General features: G+C 36.1%; 2 protein-coding genes across 3 annotated transcripts; one reads left to right on the top strand and one right to left on the bottom strand.

Moving 5' to 3' along the window:
• Window positions 1-13: 13 nt before the first annotated feature.
• On the top strand, window positions 14-3,398 carry LOC147872249 (recQ-mediated genome instability protein 2-like). The gene is made up of 2 exons (XM_087358043.1): window positions 14-408; window positions 936-3,398. The coding sequence occupies exons 1-2, from the start codon at window positions 141-143 to the stop codon at window positions 1,109-1,111; spliced, it is 444 nt and encodes a 147-aa protein (XP_087214169.1). The 5' UTR covers window positions 14-140; the 3' UTR covers window positions 1,112-3,398.
• Window positions 1,163-22,431, bottom strand: Rich (Guanine nucleotide exchange factor subunit Rich). 2 transcript variants are annotated; one of them, XM_087358025.1, is made up of 23 exons: window positions 22,150-22,431; window positions 21,854-21,961; window positions 21,557-21,709; window positions 20,330-20,507; window positions 19,529-19,662; window positions 18,054-18,145; window positions 17,430-17,703; window positions 17,062-17,196; window positions 16,180-16,416; window positions 15,203-15,569; window positions 13,762-13,985; window positions 13,164-13,392; window positions 12,392-12,501; window positions 12,119-12,250; window positions 10,940-11,179; window positions 9,724-9,838; window positions 9,517-9,641; window positions 8,875-9,059; window positions 8,354-8,631; window positions 7,272-7,544; window positions 6,160-6,337; window positions 5,108-5,296; window positions 1,163-4,627 (listed from the first exon to the last, which is right to left on the bottom strand). In XM_087358025.1, exons 1-23 carry the CDS (start codon window positions 22,288-22,290, stop codon window positions 4,186-4,188), a joined length of 4,539 nt encoding a protein of 1,512 aa, XP_087214151.1. In that variant the 5' UTR covers window positions 22,291-22,431; the 3' UTR covers window positions 1,163-4,185. The 2 variants fall into 2 exon arrangements, with proteins under 2 accessions (XP_087214151.1, XP_087214152.1); XM_087358026.1 differs by having other exon boundaries at window positions 6,160-6,334.
• Window positions 22,432-22,607: the final 176 nt, after the last annotated feature.

Raw genomic sequence — 22,607 nt, 5'->3', positions numbered from 1 at the left:
ACATTTTGGAATTTTATAATCGATAAGTTGCCATCATTGATCACTTAAATGGCGTCAACTATAAACAGAAACAAGGGAAGATTCTGAAGGCTAATTAATCATTTAATAATACATTTTAAAATATTTGAACTTCCTGTGCAATGTTTGACTATCCTGCGTACAAGTTACACATTGAAGAGTTAAATATGTGTATCAGAATCGTTGATCAGTCTTGGAAATTAGAATTGAAATTGGAAAAATTTCCAAACATAACCAAGTTTATAACCTTCAAATATGTGTGGCTCCAGGGGTTTATTGAGCAGACAGCTGGAAGAGAGAAAGAAATTATTATCGTCAGCGATAAAACTGGTAGAGTTAAGGTCACTCATTGCAAAACAGTACCTGGAGGCAGTTCTTGGATGGTTAAAGGTATGTATGTAACTAAGTTACCAGACGTTTTGTAAATGTTTTAGGATGGTGTAATGAGAGTCAAGTTAAAACTTAGTACTACCATTTATATTTGCAGTTTTCATGTATATATAAACATACTTACAAAGCCATAGTGCCAATTCTTGCAGATGCCTGCCTAACCTAATCATATCCAATATATTTTTCTTGGTAGCCTCCCTTCTTCTAAGTGGACTTCAAATGGAGTGTCTTTGCTGCCAAGCTATCTTTATGCATCTGTTTGTCTTTGTTGTCACTTTGGAATTTTAATTGCACAATACAAATACCTAAGGTCTAAACATGTGGAATCAAACCTGTGCACATGAAAGATGCTGTACTTTTTAATACTGTCATCTTTATTAAGAACCCTACAAATAATCATTGGGGAATGTTACTTTATATCAGTATTATGCTTATATTCATTTCTGTACTTATAAATTGTCTCACATTTATGCAGATGCCTGTTACCACCAGAAAATTATTTTACAGCCGATTTATTCTTGTTTTAGGAAAATACTGTTCTGTGGTGGGGACCTTAGTCAAAGAATCTGGACTGCCTGAAGTTTCTGCAGTAAAGGTTACAGACTTAAGTAGAAGTCCTGTGTTTGCTTCAATGTGGCATCTTGAAGTGGAAGAACTTAAATTGCTACTTATAGAACAAGCAATGCCTAAATTATGTGATTAATGGAACAGTTCCCTTGTAAACTGGGTGTTTTGTCTTCATTTAACATGTAAATATTTGTAAAAATAACTTTATTGTTATCTACATAAAAATATAACATTAGCAAGGTTATTCAAGTTTACTGTACATTAAAAGTGAGCACTGCCTTGCATTTTTGTAACACCTTTTTGCTGATAAGTAATCCTATGCATTTTCAGATAGTCTTAATCACATAATATTAACATTTTACACATGTGAAGACTGTATACAACAAGACTTCATTTATTAAACACTCAGATTTAATAGTAAAGATAATTTCATTTTATGAGCAATGAGCTGTGGACAGCTACTATACCATTACTTCATGCCATACAAAGTACCATCTAGCAGTCATCTTAAATATTTTAAATAACAACAAGATAGTCAGATATGTTCTCAGCATTTTCTTTTCTTTTTTTGCTGTGAAAAATAGCAAATATAAAACAGTATAGTATTTGATGTTTCAATCAATTCAGTAATACCCACAATGAAGCTGCTTAGTGAACACCTTATTCATGTAACAAATTAGCAGACAACTTTTCCATGCAATATTAAATTAACATCATTACACCTTCTAAATAGTAACCTCTTCAAATAAGCAAGTAGTCCATACTCATACAAACACACAACACACATTTCAACTAGTATGGGCAATAACAGACCCTGTTTTAGATGTAAAGTACTCTGTGAGTGTACAACTTCTTTTAATAAAATAACCTGTCAAAATTATCCATGTGCTAATAAATAATGTTAAAAAAATAGAAGTGCAGTCTACTGCAACATGTTGTAGTATAAAAGAAATCTCATTTCCACGAAGAGCAAAGAAGGTATGCTTTAACAAAGTATATCAAAATGGGGCACTGGCAACTACAGGAAGAATGTACAGTGTTTTGTGTTATTACAACATTGGTTAAAAAATTTACTCATGTGGGCTCAATGCCTTTAGCAACATCACACTGCACCTTCCAGCTGTCCACAAAATGCACTGAATATTACAGATGACAGGACTAGATCTTTCTCTACCCAAATTTCTATCAAATGGGTATTGTTGATAAAAGCAGCCAGAATGTTAGACTAACCTCCCACCTCTATCTAGTTTTAAGGGCTGAGAATACATGGAGCTTTACCTCCACAGCCCCTGCATGCCATAATCACATGGTGCTTAAGGCACAGGGGTAACTTCAACTTTTACCTAAGTGCTGCTATAATAATGATGGAGGGCTCTAAAATTCCAAACATACAGTTTTAATATTTGGTTCTTTCTTATCATCACTATTGTCCCTGTTTCCTTTCCATCATCAGTGCTCATATTCAAAATCTAATAAAATTGGTTCCTCACATCATTCTAAATCCTGTATCAAAATCACAAAGTTTATTCGAATAAAGTATCTTTATGTTAATAGTCCCTTAGAATACTCTGAAAACATGTGATACCTAAGAATAGTACCAGGGAAGACAATAGAAAATGTCATAATCACAACACAGAGTATACCATTACTAACAAGTACATGGTTTGCAACATGACCACCAAGTTTAAGAGCAAATGTTTAAATTAGTAGGTTTTACAAATTCTTAGCTGTATTACTCATTTCTCTTCTAGTCATATCAATATGGAAAGCATGAACTGAGCAATTAATGTAGCATACATAAAAATGACCAGCAGCTTGGTATCAAATTCAATATTGAGCATTGGTTCTTTCTCCAACTAAAATGGACATGTCCTTACTTTAAATTAATCATTAACCTCCGACTGCAACTAGTGGCTTGAAACAGCTTTACTAAATGCAGTATTAGCTTCGCTATGGATACCTACATCATTTAATAAACATACAATATAATATAAGAATAATTACTACTTGACCTAACAAGTTCAGTCATATGTTAAATAAAGTCAGAGTAACAGAAGCCCAGATGAGTAAAACTATGCTTACAGACCCTAAATATAATCTGTAAACAAAGTCATGTTTTACCTGCTGCCTATTACTGTATGTAAATTTGCCCATCCATGTGTGTGGAAAGTTGCAGGTCTTTTACTGACTCATATTCTCAGCTCTGCATTTACAGAATTTGTATCTTTCACAACTAAAGTCTGTGTTCAACCATTAAGTTTTATGATTTGTTGGAGCATTTCAAGAAAAATGAAGATCAAGAATAGCTGTCCCCATTCACTTAAAATAAGTCAGGCATATAAGACAAAAGTAGGGTAAACATATTTTCATTATGGGCTGTCAGAGAGTTTTGTGAGTGAATACAATAAAATGCCATTATTTCATGTCTTGTGCCTTATTTCCACAACATTCCTCTCTAACCTTTCTTTTGTTTCCTAATACTATGGTTCTAATTTTTTATCCTCTAATTACAGCTTGAAATATGGCTGATTCATCACGTTCAGTGAAAACACATTTCATGTAGAAATACAGTATGGTATCAGCCACAATGGAAGCACAACACTACTGGGTACTTGCTTAATTTACACATCTGATAAAATCTGTAATTTAATAATTCAGTAGTCACTAGGTGACAGAATTTGTTTTTATTCCATTTACAAATTATTTTTAATGATGGAATCAATATGATATATACTGAATAATTATTTTAAATGTCAATGCAACTGAAGTACCAAACAAGGAACTTTCCTATGTTCATCAACAGTAATAAATTAACAATTTGTAGATGATGCTTCAATGTCCTCTTTTTTAAACGTTATTCAATATTTACAAAAAAACAATACTATATATTAAACTTCGTTGTTAATCTTTAGGCTGTACTATGAACATGAAAAATTATACAAATAAAATACCATTGTACTACAGTTCTGAACCATCACCAAATGGTCAGTTAGGCCTACTTGAAGGGTTTGGGGATTATATTTATTTTCTTTGAACTTCACTGATTTTAAGAAACACTCTTCAGTATTTCTCTTCTTATTCACACATTTTTATCATATCACATTATTACCTTTGACTGCATGTCTGACCAACCATTTGGAATGCAGTTTTAGGATTCACCCAGATAGACGATGATTATGATAATGGTAGCTTTCAAAGATCAGTATCCTACTATGATACTGTACAACCTGAACTTTCCATTGCTTGCTCTTTTGCTGCTTCCATAACCATCTGGTCCCTCACTTCATCTGCACTGTTTCTCTCAATGATCCTGTCACTTCCAATATTACTCAAACTATTCTCAAAGAGAGTGTCAGACTTGGATGATTTTTCATCAGCATTCCTTGATCCACTGCTTGGTCTGTCCTGACATGTACTTCCCTCAGCTATCCTCCCATCAAGCTCAACTGCTGACAAATTATTAGATCCTGAAGCCATCTGTCCACTGTTTGATTGATTTCCTCCATCCCGATTAGAACTGGTCCTTCGAGATTGAGACAACCTTGGTGAAGATGATGTATTCTGTTGCTGCTGCTGTTCTTTGCTGCACAGCAACTTGCTTAGTACTGCTATCTGATTCTGAATGGCTACCATGAATGGTTTGTATCCAAGGCTGCAGTATTAAAAAAACACTCGCATATAAAAAGCATCATTAACAAATTAAAGATATTATGTAGTAAACAGACAGGATTACACAAGGTTCACACTGAGCTTGGTTTATAAGAATTCCTTCATTCTTCTGAACTGCAAATGCGCTGTTTTTAAATGCATGATAACAGACAGAAAGAAGAGAATAATAATGTCTCTTCCAGAAAATACAATGTTCCTGGGGCTAGTGTTTGACAACAGAAGACCAAGAACAATTACTAGATGCACGTTTCCCTTGAAGAGCATTCTACGGATCAAAATCAAGTCATTATTAAGTGATGGAATAAAAGATGGGGATATCTGTGCCAGAAAACAGTACCTAAGAGCTTTATCTGAGCAAGTAATCAAATAAATTAGTTTCCCTTAAAGGGAAGAAGGGGGGGGGGGGGTCATATTTTTTAAATAAATATAGTAAATTATAATTCAGCTTAAAGATACATTTTACCATTCAGTGCCACTCCAATGACACAATGCCACCAGACCCTCCTTGAGATGCAGAATGGCCTCTATGGAATGATCTGGTGAGCGAGCAGCATTTGTAGTACGGAGAACTGCCATGGCATCCCGTAGCAGCACTGAGATCAACAATGCCCACTCTAAGCAGCTTGCCTCCATAAACAACTGCAGGAGATACCTGTAAAATAGTTTTATTCTTCAGATGAATATGATGACATTTGTAAATTGAGAACAATAAAGTCGGGAACAAAGGTTCGGGACATACTAAAAGTATAATTAGCAGATCTCTACATCTGAAACCAGGCCCTTTATATCAACTGAAAAAAATTGTATATATACTGCATATTCTGACCGAGATTTTTTGTGATGTTCCTCAGTTCCACTATATAGGCAAATTCCATTACCTAGTACCTAAAATTAGGCGATGGTTTCTTTTCCAGTTCATTATTCATTAATCTTATTACACAACACTATATAGTGTGAGCTAATGACAAGTGTCATTAAATAAAACATAAAAGTAAAGCTCTCCCACTATACACCATGTAGGTGCTAGGTGGAAGAGAGGGTATGGCTCCTACATAAATAAATAAAAATTCATAAATACAAAACATATTACATTTACTTATTCTTTCTGGATAATTTATTTCTAAACTTGAAATATGTAAATAATATGGGACATTTCTCAGGACATTAAACAACATCCAAAGTAGAAACATCACAAAATTATTTGGAATGTTCACCTGGCCAGAATGAGGGAATTCACTCCTCAAGTGACAGAATCACAGCAGATGCCCTATATTAGTGACATTCATAAAGCTTTGACAGTCATGGGTAATGAGAGAGCATGCAAAAAATTTCACTGCAAATAAATTTTGTACCTCTGTCATTGGAGCTATCACCTTACATTTTGAACACTAGACCATGGATTCACTGCCATGAACATATGCCTACAATTCCGCAGTGTCCAATAGTAAGACATACACAAGCAGTGATTACACACGATATCCCTCCTCTCAGAACATACTACTCTTACAGCATTACCTGAGTTTCACTTCAGACTCTGGTGAACCTCTGTTAGCTAATTCTTGTGATAACTGTTCAAGGACCAATGTACTTGGGACATCACTCCATCTAGTATTTTCACTTGCATCAGACATGTACTGCTCTCGATCATCTCCCCAGAATGAACTCTCCTCACTCATCATACTGCTCTCATCTGCTACCATAGTAAACCATAATTACCAACTGTGTTTCCTATTACTAGCATCCTATGATGAACAAATGTTCTTACATATAAATATAAGTACACTGTACTACCACATAATGTGGTCTGTTACAACAAATATCTCTTTATAAAAAATAAATGTCAAAATTTTATTTAAATGTAACCTTACAGAAAATGAATTTACTTCACAAAATGTAGTTACTGGTGAATTAAATGGTCCATGGTCCAAACTTCAAACAGAAAATAAGACACACAATAATCTATTACCAACAGTAGTGATTGGCAAACTTGTCAGTCTACTGGGGAACTCTTATACATTTGCAGACTGGAAAAATTAAGGTTCAAATGGATCAGTAGAATATTTCATGCCAATATCATCATCAATTTAATGACAGTTATAAAAACGAATAATAGTAAACTCCAAGCTTACACAGTAACAGAAATACTAGAGGAAAACTAGGAGAGAAAGAATAACTAATGATGGCATTTGAAGCAAAATAAAAAGTAAAAATGTATTAACTGAATTACAAGAGAATAAAATTGTATGAAACATGTAAAGAGATGTACAACATACTATTTTTAAAAATCAATGGGTTCAAAGCAACTACACATGCTTTTTCCAATGTTACCTGCGATGCTCATTTCCATACATGTGAACATGAAATATCAAATAAAGTACAGAAATAAATTTGGTAGAGGCCTAAGATAATCTCATTATATTTTAAAGGAAGGTATCTTGAATTCAATGACTGACTGTTGGATGAAGGTGATGAAAAATAGGATTACACTCATGAAAGAATTTGGCTCCAGGATGTGTGTCAAAGATAGCAGGAATTTATAAACCAGAGAACAGGAATATTGGGAGACCTCACAGGAACAGGTCATACAACCTAATCAATGAACCCGGTTTATATTAATTTAAGTGTACCTTGCAAAAGATGAGGCACGAGTTGAGCTTCAATAACAGAGCTACTACGGTATTCACTGGGCATCAATATACAAGTTGTATAATGTGATGACCCTGCCACTGCTGGTGTAGTATTAGCTGGGCCTGGGATAGCAGTAGAAAGAAATGCATCATGTTGACCACCTGCACAGCTCATGTAGCCACTGTCACCTACCCTGCTTCCTCCATTAGCACCTGGGCTTACCACGTCGACTGTAAGGGATTTCATACGATCGTCAAGGGTAGGAGATGAATCTGCAATCAACATTTTCAATTCAACATCATTTATGCATACTGCTCTTAAACAACATTAAATAATGGTTCGCACATTTTCTTAAAGAATTTATTAAATTATCGATTCATTTGTAGCTCTGCCACCAGCCATTAAATAACATGTGTTGTTAAAATAACACATTTATTTGTTACCCATATAGCTAGACTGAAATTATATAAATCTGATCTAATCCCTATCATTTTAAGAATTTATTCTGGAATATCAGCATGAGTTTTAAAACACTATTCTGGGAAAGGCAAGGAATGCAAACAGAATTCTGATGAGGAACCCACTACAAGAGAAGAACATAGCAGTAATAAATGTTTCAAATTTAGGGTTCAATGCATACAATCCCAGCCCAACTTCCTGCAGATATATTTTTCCCATAAATCTTGATATATTGTGAAATTAGATAAATTTTACCAAGTGGTTTTTCCACCCTTCACCTCTGGAAAAGTAAAAACTTTGTAAATATGAAGAGTACATAGAACCCATAGTGGTCTACAGACAATGTTCGCTCTTGGCCGTTAATTTTATCATCACCATCCTATCATTACAAATATGATCCTGCCCAATTGGCATGTCTTCTCAGAGGTATAGTTCTCTATTTCCTGCCACTAAGTTTGTTAGTCTGCAGTCCTGACATGACATAACTGTAGCCATTAAAGAAAAATGAATATGCTGCAGTAGTTCAGTCATCAAAATCATGTTCTCATTTACTAAAACAGTAAATGGGACTTCACTATATTTTGCATTCACAAGTAGCAGGAAGTCATGATCAAAAGAGTACCTGAAGTTGAACTGTTCCACTGTAAGTAATACGATACAGGCTGGCAAAGCTCTGGATATGGCCACACAAAATCTAAATGTAGTTGTTTGAGAGCTGCAACAAAGTCATCCACTCTAGCTGCTCGATCCCTTTCTCTGCCAAGCCATGCCACAAGGTGGAAATCCAGCTGTGCGGCAAAGTAGCCAAGATCAGTCAAACGATGTGCTGATAAAAGGCGGCGGGCATGGCGTTGCAAAATAACATCTATGAAGAACTCTTCTGCTGAACCTGATGGTTCTCTATAATTTAAACAATAACTATCATTACACTTATTCATGACATAACATTTTTAGAATTTAAGAAATAAAACATTTACAAAAACCTGAAATATGAGGGCCAGATTGTGTAAATACAGCTAGTTCAGAACCAATCATCAGACAATCAAACCCAGGTATTCTTACTAAACTTCATATTGGAAATTAAGGTATACACCTTAATTTCCAATGAGATGTTCATTTCCAAATTTGCACCTGATGCCATACCTGGTATCTCCCCATCCTGTAGGAACAGATTTCTTGCGTCTCATGGGAACAGACCTGCTGCACTCCCCACTGCTGCTACTGGAACGTAGCATTTCCCTATGATGTCCTGTCACTGATGGAGTTCCTGACTCAATCTGCTGAACTTTAGGGGAAGTTGTAGTGCTGTAACTACGGCCCCGAGATACCTATCAAAATTGCATTTCCAAGTGGATCATTACTTTCATCATAGCACATAAATCTTACAAATATTGTAACTATCCAAATATAATACTAATATGACAAGTATTTAAAGAGAAAATAGATAATTAACAAAAATACATAATTTGAAATAAAAGCTAAAGTCACGTGAAGTGTGGTCAGCACGATGAACCCCCAGCCATTGCTAGCTTTCCGGACCGGATTACGCTACTCATTATAGCTCCCCAATTTCCTCACGATGCTGGGTTGGCACCGGTCCCATACACTGGTCGAAAGCTCTTGAGAAAATTTCTTCTCCCCCGAGACTCGAACCAGCGTGCATTCCGTATCGCCAGTCCGAAGCATGATGCCTCAGACCGCGCAGGTCTCAGTATCACACATACTCAGTCTTTAATGAGGAACTTACAGAGATTCAACAGAACATTTGCATCTGTTAGCACAAACCTGCATTGTACCAAGAACAAGAGAAAGGTCCTCCTCATTAGGACTAACAGGAGGAGTCTGTGGATTCACTCCATACTTGGACGGCAGAATAAAAGAGGCACGAGGCGATTCAACATCATTTGGATCTGTAATGACAAAGATTACATTACAAAGCAAACTACGGTGTGGGGCAATTACAGACATTTTAATGTAAAACCATAAGCTCACCGATTGCTCTGAGAAATCGTACAAGATCTTTAGATAGTTCCCATTTACACTGATCCAAAGCTGCATCCAGCAGCAGTGTTGCATACTGCCTGCTTATTGAAGAAGGTTCTAAGTTCTGTAACATAGTGAAACAGTTTCATAGTACTCAATATCATAAGATCTTAACACTATGTTAATATGCTTATTGCCTACTCACATTTTTCATTAGAAAATGTTTAATTTTACAAGACACATTTCAGACACAAAATTCTCATCTCCAGGTACAGTAAAATAAAACAATTTATGAAATGTTCAGCTACTATAACAATTCTGGTGCATTTGCCAGAATTTCACCTTTGACCTTGTTGACAGATGCTAGTGAAGGCACAGCTGTTTGGGATCACAGAACTTTGCTCAGATGCCTTTTTGGTTGCTTGATGACATCGCCATAGACTGTGCAGCTGGATGGGAATTCCCATGTAGGGTTTTTCCAGGTAATCAGAGATAACGATGTAGTAAAGTAACTCCCAGCCCAGTAATTTTCGCACGCAGGTTTTCATTTAAAATGTCCATTACTGAGTCAAATTTTAACCAAAATTGGAATGTGAACACAAATCTCAGTGAAATTTCTCAGTATCAAATTTCATAAAAATTCATTTGGTGGCTCTCGAATTGTTTTTTTTCACGGATGGACGGACAAACAGTAGAGAACAGTGAACATAGTTGAAAATGCCTAGAACGGGTTCAATACTATAGAAACATATAAATGATAAAGTTATCCAGCTCTTTTATATATATATTTGTTTTATCTAGATTTAAGCGGCCCATCTACGTACGAGTCTGACTTGCGAGTCTGGCTCGGCGAGCTTGACTCGTGAGCTGGGCTCGGATATATTTCACCACACATGCATAGCAGACTCGGCTCGTGACACCCCACCCACAAACGAGTTTGGCTCAATGGAACCCGAGCCGAGCCGGACTCGCAAGCCAGACTCGTACATGGATGGGCCGCTTAGGGATAGTTTGTTAGGAATAAACTACAAACTCATATGACAGGAAACTATGTCTGATGTTGCACAGAAATCAAACTGTTTACTAGAAATTATGACAGTTGTGTCATCAGCAATTATTATGGGTTCTGATAAGGTATTTATTGATAAATTAAGGTCATTATGAATATTATATAAAAAAACAAGGGTTTAGAATTGACCCTTGGGGAACTCTAAGGAGTACTAACCTGGAGGATAATGAGGTAAGATGCTGCTGTATCAAGCTGCTTTCTTGCCAGACACTCCTGAAACAGATCTTTGGGTTTGCCTGCAGCTGAGAATAAATAAGGCCACAGAGCAATCTCAGTCTTCCGTGCACACTGTACAACTGTTTGTAGGTAAACTGGAAACTCCTGTATGAACTCAATCACACTTGGTAGCAATGCATCAGGAATTGGCTCTTTACTGGTGGCTTCTTCTTCCAACACCTGACAATCAGTAAAGTTTCAAAACTTTAAATTCATGCTTTTTGTATAACCACATTTTGTTCCTTTCCATTTGCACATTCTCTTGGTAGCATTCTGCATTTTATATGCCTAGTAATGTTTAATGTTATCACTTCACAAGTTCATGTTTGCAAAGTTGATCATAGGATGTTAGGAATGATTGTGATCAGAAAGGTCTCAAGTGGCATGAAGTTCATACTGAGTTTCACAGTAATCGGTCAGTTACTACCTATGATACTGACATCTGCATTTCAAGTTGGAGATGCACACACCTAGACACATACAGCTCAATAATATGGTTCTAAAGTAACTGTGTTTCTTGAGTGCCTGGTAATATGCACTGGAATATCCTCAAAAGGCAATCTTTCTTTCAAACATCATGCAACTCAACCAACTAGTTCAAGTCATTACAATGAAATATACACAGCATGCATCACTGTACACCAGTGGTCCCCGCCAAGGCTCTTTTTGGGTGCCCGTGTTGTTACGGAAAGAGGTTATACTGAATAATGAAGGCCGTTCAACCACGAACATTATAAAATCAAAGCGCAGATCTCGACTTACTGACGACCATCTTGACGATCGTTTGCGAGCAGCAACATCATCCTACACTCCCAAACTTGAAAAACTGGCTGATGAAATGCAGTGCCAAACATCACACTAACTTCTCACTTGAGTAATAATAATTGTACTTATAAAACTACGTATTTTTGATTGCATGGTTTCTTGTATCATTAAACGTTGTGTTGTTTTGCGTATTATTTGGCGTCCATATCTTATTTGTCCAAAGAAAAGAAAATTTGGCTTTGTTAATTGGTTGGTGCCCGCCACGATCTCATAAACTCTCAAATGTGCCCGTAGGCACAAAAAGGTTGGAGACCACTGCTGTAAATCTGAAAGTGGAAAGCAGAAGAATTGTACCTCGTGAAGCAGCAGTTCCAGGGAATGGGGAAAGTAAGGAAGACTTGTACAACTTCGGGCAATCTCCCACGCATGGAAGCCCAAATTTCGACGTATCAGCTGACGCAGTATCTGATGGAGGTATACTTGACTCTGAAACAGTGTAAAATACAATACAGGGAATTCGGCAGTAACAGTAATACGAAATTCCACTTGATTTTCACAAACATATATACATAAGACTGCACTGCATTGCAATTACATTTTAAAAACCCAAATAAAAGTGGAACTTACTGTTCGCTCCAGAACACAGAACGGCAGAGAGAAAGGTGAATTTGAATCTGAAGTATACAGCATTGTGTCATTTTCAGCACCCAAGAGAATAGCATCTTCAAATAAAATAGCTACAAATAAAAACACAAAAAATAAAACTTGGCATTATGTTCCCATACATTCAAAGTTTTGAAGAGTTTCATGATATTGAGCAACTAACCCTTTGTCATGCCAAACAGATTAAAATACAGTAACACAAAATGTTTCCTGCCGAACTTAACATTCTACTCATAAAACATACTGTGGGCACATAAATTTGGCCTGATGGCTTCAGGATACACTACACTAAAATAGTGTGGCAAAGAGTTGATAAATATTTTGGGGATTATCACCACATTATTTTGGAAGAAACTTCTGAAATCTACATCTTATAAATATGTTAAAAGATTATAACTATGCCCCACCCTTAACAACGCAGCTAGAGGACCTGAAATATTAAATTAGTAAAGCAACTAAAGCAAACGGACAGAACAATCTTGCAGAAAGTTGGAGGTGAATTTGTACACAGCTTGGATGTTGTCAAAATTATGAATCAAGCTCATACTGAGCATCAATAAATCTAAAAATGATTATCTGAGTTAATGTTTTCAATGATGCTGATACATACTGATCCTAATATAAGTTTTATTGAACAACTTTGTGAAAAATAATTTTTAAACCGTGTACTTTAAATAGTGTATATAAACCCTGTCCTTTCCTTCTTTCAATATAGTGCATCAAAACATGGCTTTACCCAGTGGATATATCCTGAGATGGAAAGGCAACATTATCCTCTTGGACATGAAAGAATGAGATTTGTCTCCATCTCTAGGAAATAATGGTAGCCACACCATCATCCCATGAGCACCACAGAACAGCCATAAAGCTTCAGTTAAATGAGGTTTCTCACGCCGAGACTTGCGAGGAACCCACACATTCTCCACACGTGATGCCAGGACAGTGGGAGGAGCACAGATGTATGACTGAAACAAGACAATAAGACTGTGGCTATAAATTTCAGTAGGTACATAAAATTCCAAAACAATAAACTCTTATAAACGTTTATTATGAAAATTTTATTACAACAATATATTCTTGGGTTATTTGATTACAGTTTCAGCTGCACAGATTATACAGTAATTCTGAGGTCTTTTGCCCATACTAGATCTGACTGGTCTCTGACTAAATATATCTGGTAGTTGAGTCCAGGGACAAATTCTTATACCACCCCCTATACCAAAAAATACATCATCAAGAAAGCTGTTTTGCATCATAAAATTTTATTAATGATCTGACACTTTCGAAATGACCTCACAATTCACAGCACCAGTATATGGCAATAATTTACTTACCAGGCTGCCATCACTGTTGTCATCTCCTTGCTTACAGTTCTGCTCACGCTGAACCATCAGCAATCTGCCACTCACATTAAGCATTATACTTTCAACCTCCTTCGTTGTGTGGCGACCAGTTTCTGTACGAAGAGTTGTTAACGTCACAGACACAACACAAGCAGGATGAACACACAGTGCACTGATGTCCACACTCTGCAGGATTCCCATCTCAACACCACCTACTACAAAAAAAAAAGTAATAATTCATTCCTGTTTTATTCTTTCACTCTTCTGTAACTATATCACACTTTGTATATAAAATAAGAGTGAGAAAATGTAAAATTAACCTTTTGTGTTCTCCTTTCAAAAAACACTATGCAAAATCTGGTAACAATATTTAAATGGCAATAGGATTAATAAGACCTGAAAAATGTTGCATCAGTTCAAGTCACAGCTCTTTGGCATTTCACTGTGCTCACAAGATATGCTGGAAACGGAGAACAAAAAATGTTAAAGTTTCATACACATTTTATTCATGACTGAATTAAGAGTTCTGCAGTACATCAAAAAATGGTTCACTGTAATAGAAACACATGATCCGGGATAGCTCAGTCAGTATAGTTACTAGCTACGGGCTGGACGGCCGGGGTTTGATCCCCGACGGGGTCAGAGGATTTTTCCTCTAGCCTCTGCGTCCAGACCGGCTCTGGGGACCACCCAGCCCCCTCTACAATGGGTACCGGGGTCCTTTCCCGGAGGTAAAGCCGGCCAGGGCGTGATGCTGACCACTCACCCCATCTAGTGCCAAGGTCAAGAAAAAGAGGAGCTACACCTCCACTCACCCAAAGCGCCTTTACAGCATGTAGCGGGACAAACTCTTTAATAGAAACACATGTAATATAAAACAAACACTGAAGACCAAAATTAACATTTCATTAGATCTAAAATCATTCCAGACAAATGTTACAGAATTTATTGTAACAAATATTTAATATAAAATACAATTCAGGGATATTATAAGAACTTCTTTGATAAATTTCTTAAAATGCACTTTACGCACATTTGAAATTGTATTTACATTTATACTGAGAACTGTAAAGTGATAGTTTTAAACCATATTAACCATTCAGGAGTGTCAATAGTCACAAAATCAACCTAATAAGATAAATTTTGAGCAACACACTTTATGAATATACAGAGAGTAGCATACAAGTAACAAGCAAAGAAATAAAAAAGGGATGTCCTTCAAATTCATTGTAATTGTTCAGTCATTGTTACAAATTGAAACAGTAGTTATTTCTAGATATCTTAATGGAAAAAATTATGAATATTCTATCTGAGAAAAGTTCCATTCTTGTTAACATGGGTGATATACACAAACCAGCACATCAGATCTTGGTAAGAAAACATGGAAAATAATTACAACACATAAAAATCCACCAATAATAAAATAACTTACATGAATGGTTTTCCTTCACAGATAAACTGTAAATTGATATTTGACCATTGGCACAAAAAGTGATTAGCCTATCACAAAGCGTGTTCAGCAGAAGAACTTGAGCCGAGACCCGCACAACTTTTACAAAAGTATTATCCAATCTGGTATCTCGCGGGTATATCCGGATCTCATCCCTGTTCTCCAAGATGCTATAACAGCCCATCACAACATGGTCTCGCCACCACAACAAACCACCTGTCACAACAAAGTCCTTTTCTTGAGTCTCATTTCCAAACAACTTCCATTTACGAGACACCATTGAATAATGTGCCAATCCCGTTCTTCCAGCTACAGCTAAATTCTGACCCTCAGAGTCAATGGCAGTGTACTGTAAAAAAAGTTACATAACATTATAATCTCATTGGAAAACAAAGAAAAGAGTACATAAGAATATATAAAACCAATAACAAGTCATGCCTACAGAGCCTCATGTCAACAATAAAATAATGTTTTTAATTTGTAAGTACTGTTGCTTTCAGTGCAGACCCGAATGGGGTGGAGCACCATCTTGTTGCAGAATGATGTGTGGCTGTAAGTGCTCAATTTGTGGTACTGCATACAGTTCCAGCATGTCCAGGTAGGTGTTCATGTTTCCAGGTCTACTGAGGTCAGTAAAAAACTTCCAGAGTTTCACTGTAATCTGCCGCAAACCGCGTGTGGCTAGCTCAATTTGTTTGCGTGCCACTATTTTTTCAAAACCCCAATGGGACTTTGTGGACACACTGTACATTCTTTATTGCTACAATGGGGTGAGACTGACTGTTGCCACTGCCCCATATATTAAAGCAAGATACTGTATTAAAACAAAAAGCTAATAGATGCATTCGTCCTGATTCCCCAATGAAATACAAAAATGATGAGTACTGCATCACATTTGGTAAATTATTTCTGATGCTAAACAAGCACCTCCTATCTGGTATAACAGCATGCCGACTTACTCTAATAGGCCAGTTAGTGCCCAAGTAGGCTGATGGAATTGGTACCACAGTCCACTGTTTACTTCCTGTCAGAGTACTGGTTACAATGAGATTCCCTACATCCAGAAACATTTCATTTGATCCATACAGAGATGACAGTTGGTCCCTTGGGCGTTCATGGTAGACTTTGGTTAAGTTGTCACCTAGATTTACAAACAATCTATCTTCACCTTGAAGATACAAATGGCTCTGATGACTCTGGAAAAAAAAATAGCAAACAAAAGGTAAAAGATAATGAAGACTTTATGTTCATGGCCATGGACCGAATATGGACTGGAGAGCCATAGAAGAAGAAGATTTACATGCATCACACCAAGTGTTTATCAGTAAGACACATTCCACTTCTTGATGTTATTCACTAACCTAAACAGTTGCTCACAGCAACAGAGACTACCACATACTGATTACATTAACAAGACATCTTTTCTGAAATCAAGGACCTATTTTTCATCATACAGGTTAACACAGTAGGTCTTAGAAAAATGCACGCAGGCTGCACAGAACATGTCAAAGGGCTGGATGTTAAGAGCACCTGATGTAAAACATAAATTAATAAGCCATTTACATGCTCTTCACAACTATCTAGAACCCATTTCATATACAAGACGCTGAGAAATAAACATCACGTCAAATTTCCAGGACCTCTTATGAATATTACGGCAAAAATGCTCTATCCTGAATTAGTCTTTGTGCTGTGACTGGAACAAATTTGGTCAAAAGTATTAACAGTATCTTCATACTCACCAATGTGAAAACCTCAAATCTTGCACAGTATTTTCACTGTTTCTCTTTATATTTAATATTTTAAAACAGTAACTTGGTTATTCATATAAGACTACATACCATGCAGGGGTTTACAGTGAGGGCACTCTTGACAAAGTCTAGTTGTATAACACAATCCAAACTGCCATTTCCCCCAGGATCATGATCAGGCTGTCGTTTCACCATCCACAACTGGTATCCCTCTGCTGACCATTCCTGGGTCACAGAATAGCAGTACTTAGGCAGTGGCAGCACAAACAAGACTTTGTGGTTCAAACACCCAATTACCAAATTTCTGAGATGATGTGACGACTGGTTGGGTATATGTTTAAAGTTTATGTAACTCTGAAATACTTCAATAAAACTTCAGCTGTTACTCTTAACATTTCTTCACCATTTTGACTATATAAACTTTCCAAAGTATTTAATTAATTCTCCATTATACACACCATACTATGTATATGCAGGGGATTAGAACGTGCCAGATCTACATGAAGGCCATAATCCCAACCAAGAGTACACAACAGAAGTGCACCAAATGTACTCCAAAGAGACAGACCACCTTGTTCCCATGAAACAGCCATTGCACAGCCATCAGGAGTCCACTTAATGCCTTGAACATGTCCAGGAGACCCTGGATAGTCTTTACTAGACAGGACAATATGATGGGACACTTCAAGTCCACCCGTACTCTCATCAATACAGTATACCACAGCCTGAGAACTAGAAAGCATATATAATTACAAATACATTAATGCATGATCTGAAGCTATCACAGCAACTACGTATAATGAATTCTTCTTGGGCTACCAGCCATGTCAGGTGGTTTAAATGTGAAAGCACCAAGATGGTTCTCAAAACGTTGGTGTTTCTTTCAACCACCTGGGAACCAACAATTTATTGCCCAAAATAACTTCTGACCTAAAGTGTCACACTAAGATACAAAGATATTATGAGTTTTCGGGGTTTTTTTATTGAAGTGTTCTTAATTTAATTTGAAAGAAATATTGTGACAATATAACCAAACACACATCTTAAACATTTCATTACTCAAAACAATTAATTATTCTTACTTTTTCCTTCCAAATGCTATAAGACGATATTTATGATTCACACTTGCGCAAGTGGCATCTTCTATATTCTGGGCCCAAATACCTTGAACTTGCTGGAAAAAATATTAAGAAAATTATTGATTCGTATCACTTATATAAAATATATACATAAATATTAGTGGTACTATGATAACATTAAAATTGTATTAATATAACAGAAAAAGTTTTTTAGATCAGCAGCAACCAGAGTTATTTTTTGTGGCTACATTACACTATGAACCTAGTTCATCATTTAGCTGATACCTATTTCTTTCCCAAACAGGAAACAAAAGTAGTGTATGAAAAAGAATGCTGTTTTCCTTAGACAAGTGAAATCTGGATACAAGGGAAATTTCAATGTCAGGAATGGCCAGTCAGCATGACAGAAGTCACTACAAATACAGAAAGGGACCTTTATGCTGTCATACCAAAAGAGAGTAGCCATATCAAACATCTGACTATTTTATGGATCCACAGAATGTAATAAAGATGTATGTATGCATTATGGTTTATTGTATACGATACGTAACGTAAAATAAAATAATAAAACAAGATATCGTACTTGTTAATTTTAATTAGAAACATAAAGAGTTACAAAATAGAAATGAATAAAATGAGTAAAAGTGAAAAGTAAAGTAAAGCCGTCCAACTACACGCCATGTAGGTCGTTTTGGGGGAGTGGAGGTATAGCTCCTACTTTCTTGACTTCGGCACCAGATGGGGTGAGTGGTCAGCATCACGCCCCGGGAAAGGATCCCGGTACCATTGTAGAGGATGCTGGGTGGGCTCCAGAGCCGGTCTGAATGCAGAGGCTAGAGGAAAAATCCTCTGCCCCTGTCGGGGATCAAACCCCGGTCGTCCAGCCCGTAGCTAGTCACTATACTGACTGAGCTATCCCTGCTCCTAATAAAATGAGTACTAACATATGTACATACACATGTATTCAACTTTACAAGGAACTATCTATTGGTGACTAAGAAATTTTGAATGAATTGTGACATTTGTTATAGCGAATGTTCGTAAATCGAACGTTCATAAATCGAGAGATGCCTTTATGCTACTCTAGTCATGATACTTCAGAATGCTGTTATAAAACATGAAGTTCTGTCTCGCCTGGCTTTTATTTCAAATTCATTGATTTGTAACAAAGTTTGTTATACCTTACAGACCACAATGTATTTTCAGTCAAGCTATTAATCACTGGAAATGTGCATTTGGCTAGTGCCTATGACAACTTGATCATGTTACCACTGAAGTATCTAAGGAGAATGGGATCAGGGACTTCAACAAATGACATCATCATTTTTATGGCGTACTAAGAGGTCTCTTGAAGCTATCTTAATCACAAAGCAGGGATTATAATTACAACTTTTATACCTTACAGAGTACAAAAATGAACACATACACGTAGTAAACAACAAATTCCCATGCAGCATACATATCACATTGCAACTTACATTTGGGTCAAACCTTAACGAAGCTGCTGTAAGAAAAGCTGCCCGACCATCATTCAGAACAACAGCAAATCCACCAACCAGAGGTGAGTATTCTATATCCACAACATATGTATTACATTCCAAAATTGGTACTGCTGCAAATCACAGGACAAAAATTAAGAAACATTACAAACTATAATCAATACTAATGTCTTGGGGCAGTGAGAGGGTCAGGCTTAAAATTCACAAAGTGTAATAAAACTCACAATGAACACTGCAAGAACCACTAGTTCCCAAGTCGCATTTGACTGTACCTGACAGCAAAACATAACAGTTAACAGAAATTTGTGGTATTTGTGGAGTGGCTAAAGTTATCACCAAGAACCTAACATATAGTGCCATTTTGAGAAATGAGGAAAAGCATATCTTGGCTCCTAGTTTTTGGAGGTGGTCTCTACATTTATGGGAAATTTGTGCAGGACTGGTGATACATATTCAAATTATAACACATGTTGTTTGGTTCCAAAACCAACGTACCACTATAAATAATCAAACAGTATGTAAACATCACCATGAAATCCATCAAATACACATTAACATTAAAGTAATAATTAAATAAATTCTTTGTCATAGTTTTCTTACACACAATGAAAACAATAAGGACACGGACATAAATATATTAAAATAAAATTTCCCCATATAAAGTACTAATAGAAAAAGTACATTGCGTATATAAAAATGTGGAATACAAGTAGTTACTGGTTGCTTTTATTACCATAACAAACAAAACTGTAACAACAATTAACAAATGTGAAAGAGAACCTTTGGAAACTTGCTGGTCAATACAGAAAGGCACCCTTCTGAGATCAAGACAGTAGTCTCTGTTTTGAGAGCCATCCCACCTATACCTCAGAACATGACCTCGAGTAGTTGCCAGCATCAGCTCATCACGAATACAGACCACACTGGTAATTCCTCCTTCAATCCCAACTTCCTCATCCTGCAATACAAAATGTTCATCATCAACATAATAAAATAGAATGTAGAAAAATGTGTGTTCACATCTCAATATTTAGTGTCTCATTTCTTGCCTTCATAATTAAATAAATATAGAGAAACTTATCTAAAAATTTTACAACAAGCAAAACCATTATTTGAGGCACATGGGACAGAAAACAAAATAAACCAGAAACAAAAACTAAGAAAACAATCTCACTATATGACACTTAACCTGATGAATAGTAAAAATTACATAATGTGAAACTTATGATACAAACATTTTATTTTGTACTAACAGTAAGTCAATACATGATATATATGACAAACAATAAATATGCTTAAACTCTTGGTGTGAAAACATAATGAAAAATGCATCTGAAAAAAAACTATATGTGGGATGGTAATACTAAAATGGTTATGCAAACAGTCTGTAATGACACAGATAGGACCAACAACTGCCTCATAATGCATCAAATGACACTGAAAAGAGGAATTTTATTTATATTGTGCATTTAATATATTCCAAAAGTGCAGTATGTACCTGATTACTAGATTATACTCAAGGAAGGAACTACCGGTGCACAAAAATATAACAATTTTTCTCAAAGGATATTGTAGAGAACAATATTAAAATGACAACAATTTCTTACTATAAGAATCAAATTATTCTGTGAGGCCCAGAATACTACATATTTAAATGTGTCATATAATACACACTTACATACACACACACACCATTTCTAGCACCATGAAAAATTGTACTACCCAACCTAACATCATCATCTGCAGTGCTTCGGCCCATTTTCAGGCCATGATCTCCCCGCTTAACAACATTTAGAGTATAAGTTTTTTTTTAAAGGGCATGTATTCTTACCTTCCCCAATCAAATGAGAAAATAAAGGCATTAAATAATGAGTTTTAGCTAATCAAAAAAACCAACTATTTTAATGCTACCTCAATGGAAAAGAGAAATATGAAATTGAGAAGTATGACTGTGACACCTGCAACTAAAACTTTCATCCATAAACACCAAATTGCAATGCAACTCACCAATGTCAGATGAAGAGGTGGAATGACTTCCTTGATAAATAATTCAGCACTATCTCTACGTAAATTTGGATGTGGTGAATCTACTTGCACATACAGACCTTTCTGCTCAGCAACTACTCCGAGCTTATAAAGCAACAAGTAACCACCTGATGTCTGTAACATAAGGAAAACAAATCTTATTTTTGGAGACAAAAACCACAGAACTTTCTAAAACAATCAGTCTGTAAATCTTATCCTCCAATAATCACTGAAAACAAGAGAACGTGCACACTTCTTACTAAAAACGATAGTACTTACAGCAACAACAAGCATGCTGGAATCTGGACGCCATTCCACAAGTTCATTCATTCCAATATCTTCTACTGATTCACAAGATCGGCGATGGATAACTATAGGAACACATGGCTGAAAAGAAAGTGCTTTCACAAAACTGAAGTGACGTGACCTACATCACGAAGAATTTCCTACTTCAATAAGAACAGAAATAACTCATCACTTCTTAGACATGAAAATTTAGTGTGTCAAAGAAGAACAGAAACAATGATAATAAGACTTCAAAGAGACTGCCGAATATAATATTATGGTAAACTAACCTTGCAAAACCAAACTGACAAACAATCGTCTGTCAGTATAGCAAACAAAATCTTATCCCTATTACAGACCACTTGACGAATTGAACATTTTCCTAACTGCGGGATATTTAATACTTTCGGCCATCCAACTGGAAAGTACATTTTCGTTATGCACACTGTTTCTCTCAAAATATACTTAATTAATTAAATCACCCACACAACCTTGCTACCAAACCGATGGCCATTTTGTATATTTCTTGCTATCACAAGCTGCATAAAATGTTACTCTCATTGGCTAATTTTAATATATCGGCGCGAAACTACAAATAGGGTACCAATCATGGACAGTCTTCCACGCGACACAGTTTCAGGACCATTAGATTCAAATGAGATATTGTAATATTGCAGTATTGTTACTGTAGCATAGGATTGGCAGAAAAATATGATATTTATATCGAGTACGCATATAGTACATAGCA

This window comes from Zootermopsis nevadensis, unplaced genomic scaffold, assembly GCF_977971745.1.
Source record: "Zootermopsis nevadensis isolate Lab colony 2312 unplaced genomic scaffold, Znev_1.0 Znev_ptg000029l, whole genome shotgun sequence".
NCBI classification, from domain to species: domain Eukaryota; kingdom Metazoa; phylum Arthropoda; class Insecta; order Blattodea; family Termopsidae; genus Zootermopsis; species Zootermopsis nevadensis.
Note: the sequence above shows the minus strand (reverse complement) of the source record. Positions and strands in the feature narration are given on the sequence as shown.

Excerpts from the sequence above, each read along its gene's own strand:
- LOC147872249 (XM_087358043.1), top strand. The coding sequence starts at position 141 with ATGTTTGACTATCCTGCGTACAAGTTACACATTGAAGAGTTAAATATG. Across the intron at positions 409-935 it reads CAGTTCTTGGATGGTTAAAG|GAAAATACTGTTCTGTGGTG; the intron begins GTATGTATGTAA and ends TTCTTGTTTTAG.
- Rich (XM_087358025.1), bottom strand. The coding sequence starts at position 22,290 with ATGTACTTTCCAGTTGGATGGCCGAAAGTATTAAATATCCCGCAGTTA. Across the intron at positions 18,146-19,528 it reads CGTTAAGGTTTGACCCAAAT|CAAGTTCAAGGTATTTGGGC; the intron begins GTAAGTTGCAAT and ends TATTTTTTCCAG. Across the intron at positions 4,628-5,107 it reads CATTGGAGTGGCACTGAATG|CCTTGGATACAAACCATTCA; the intron begins GTAAAATGTATC and ends TTAATACTGCAG.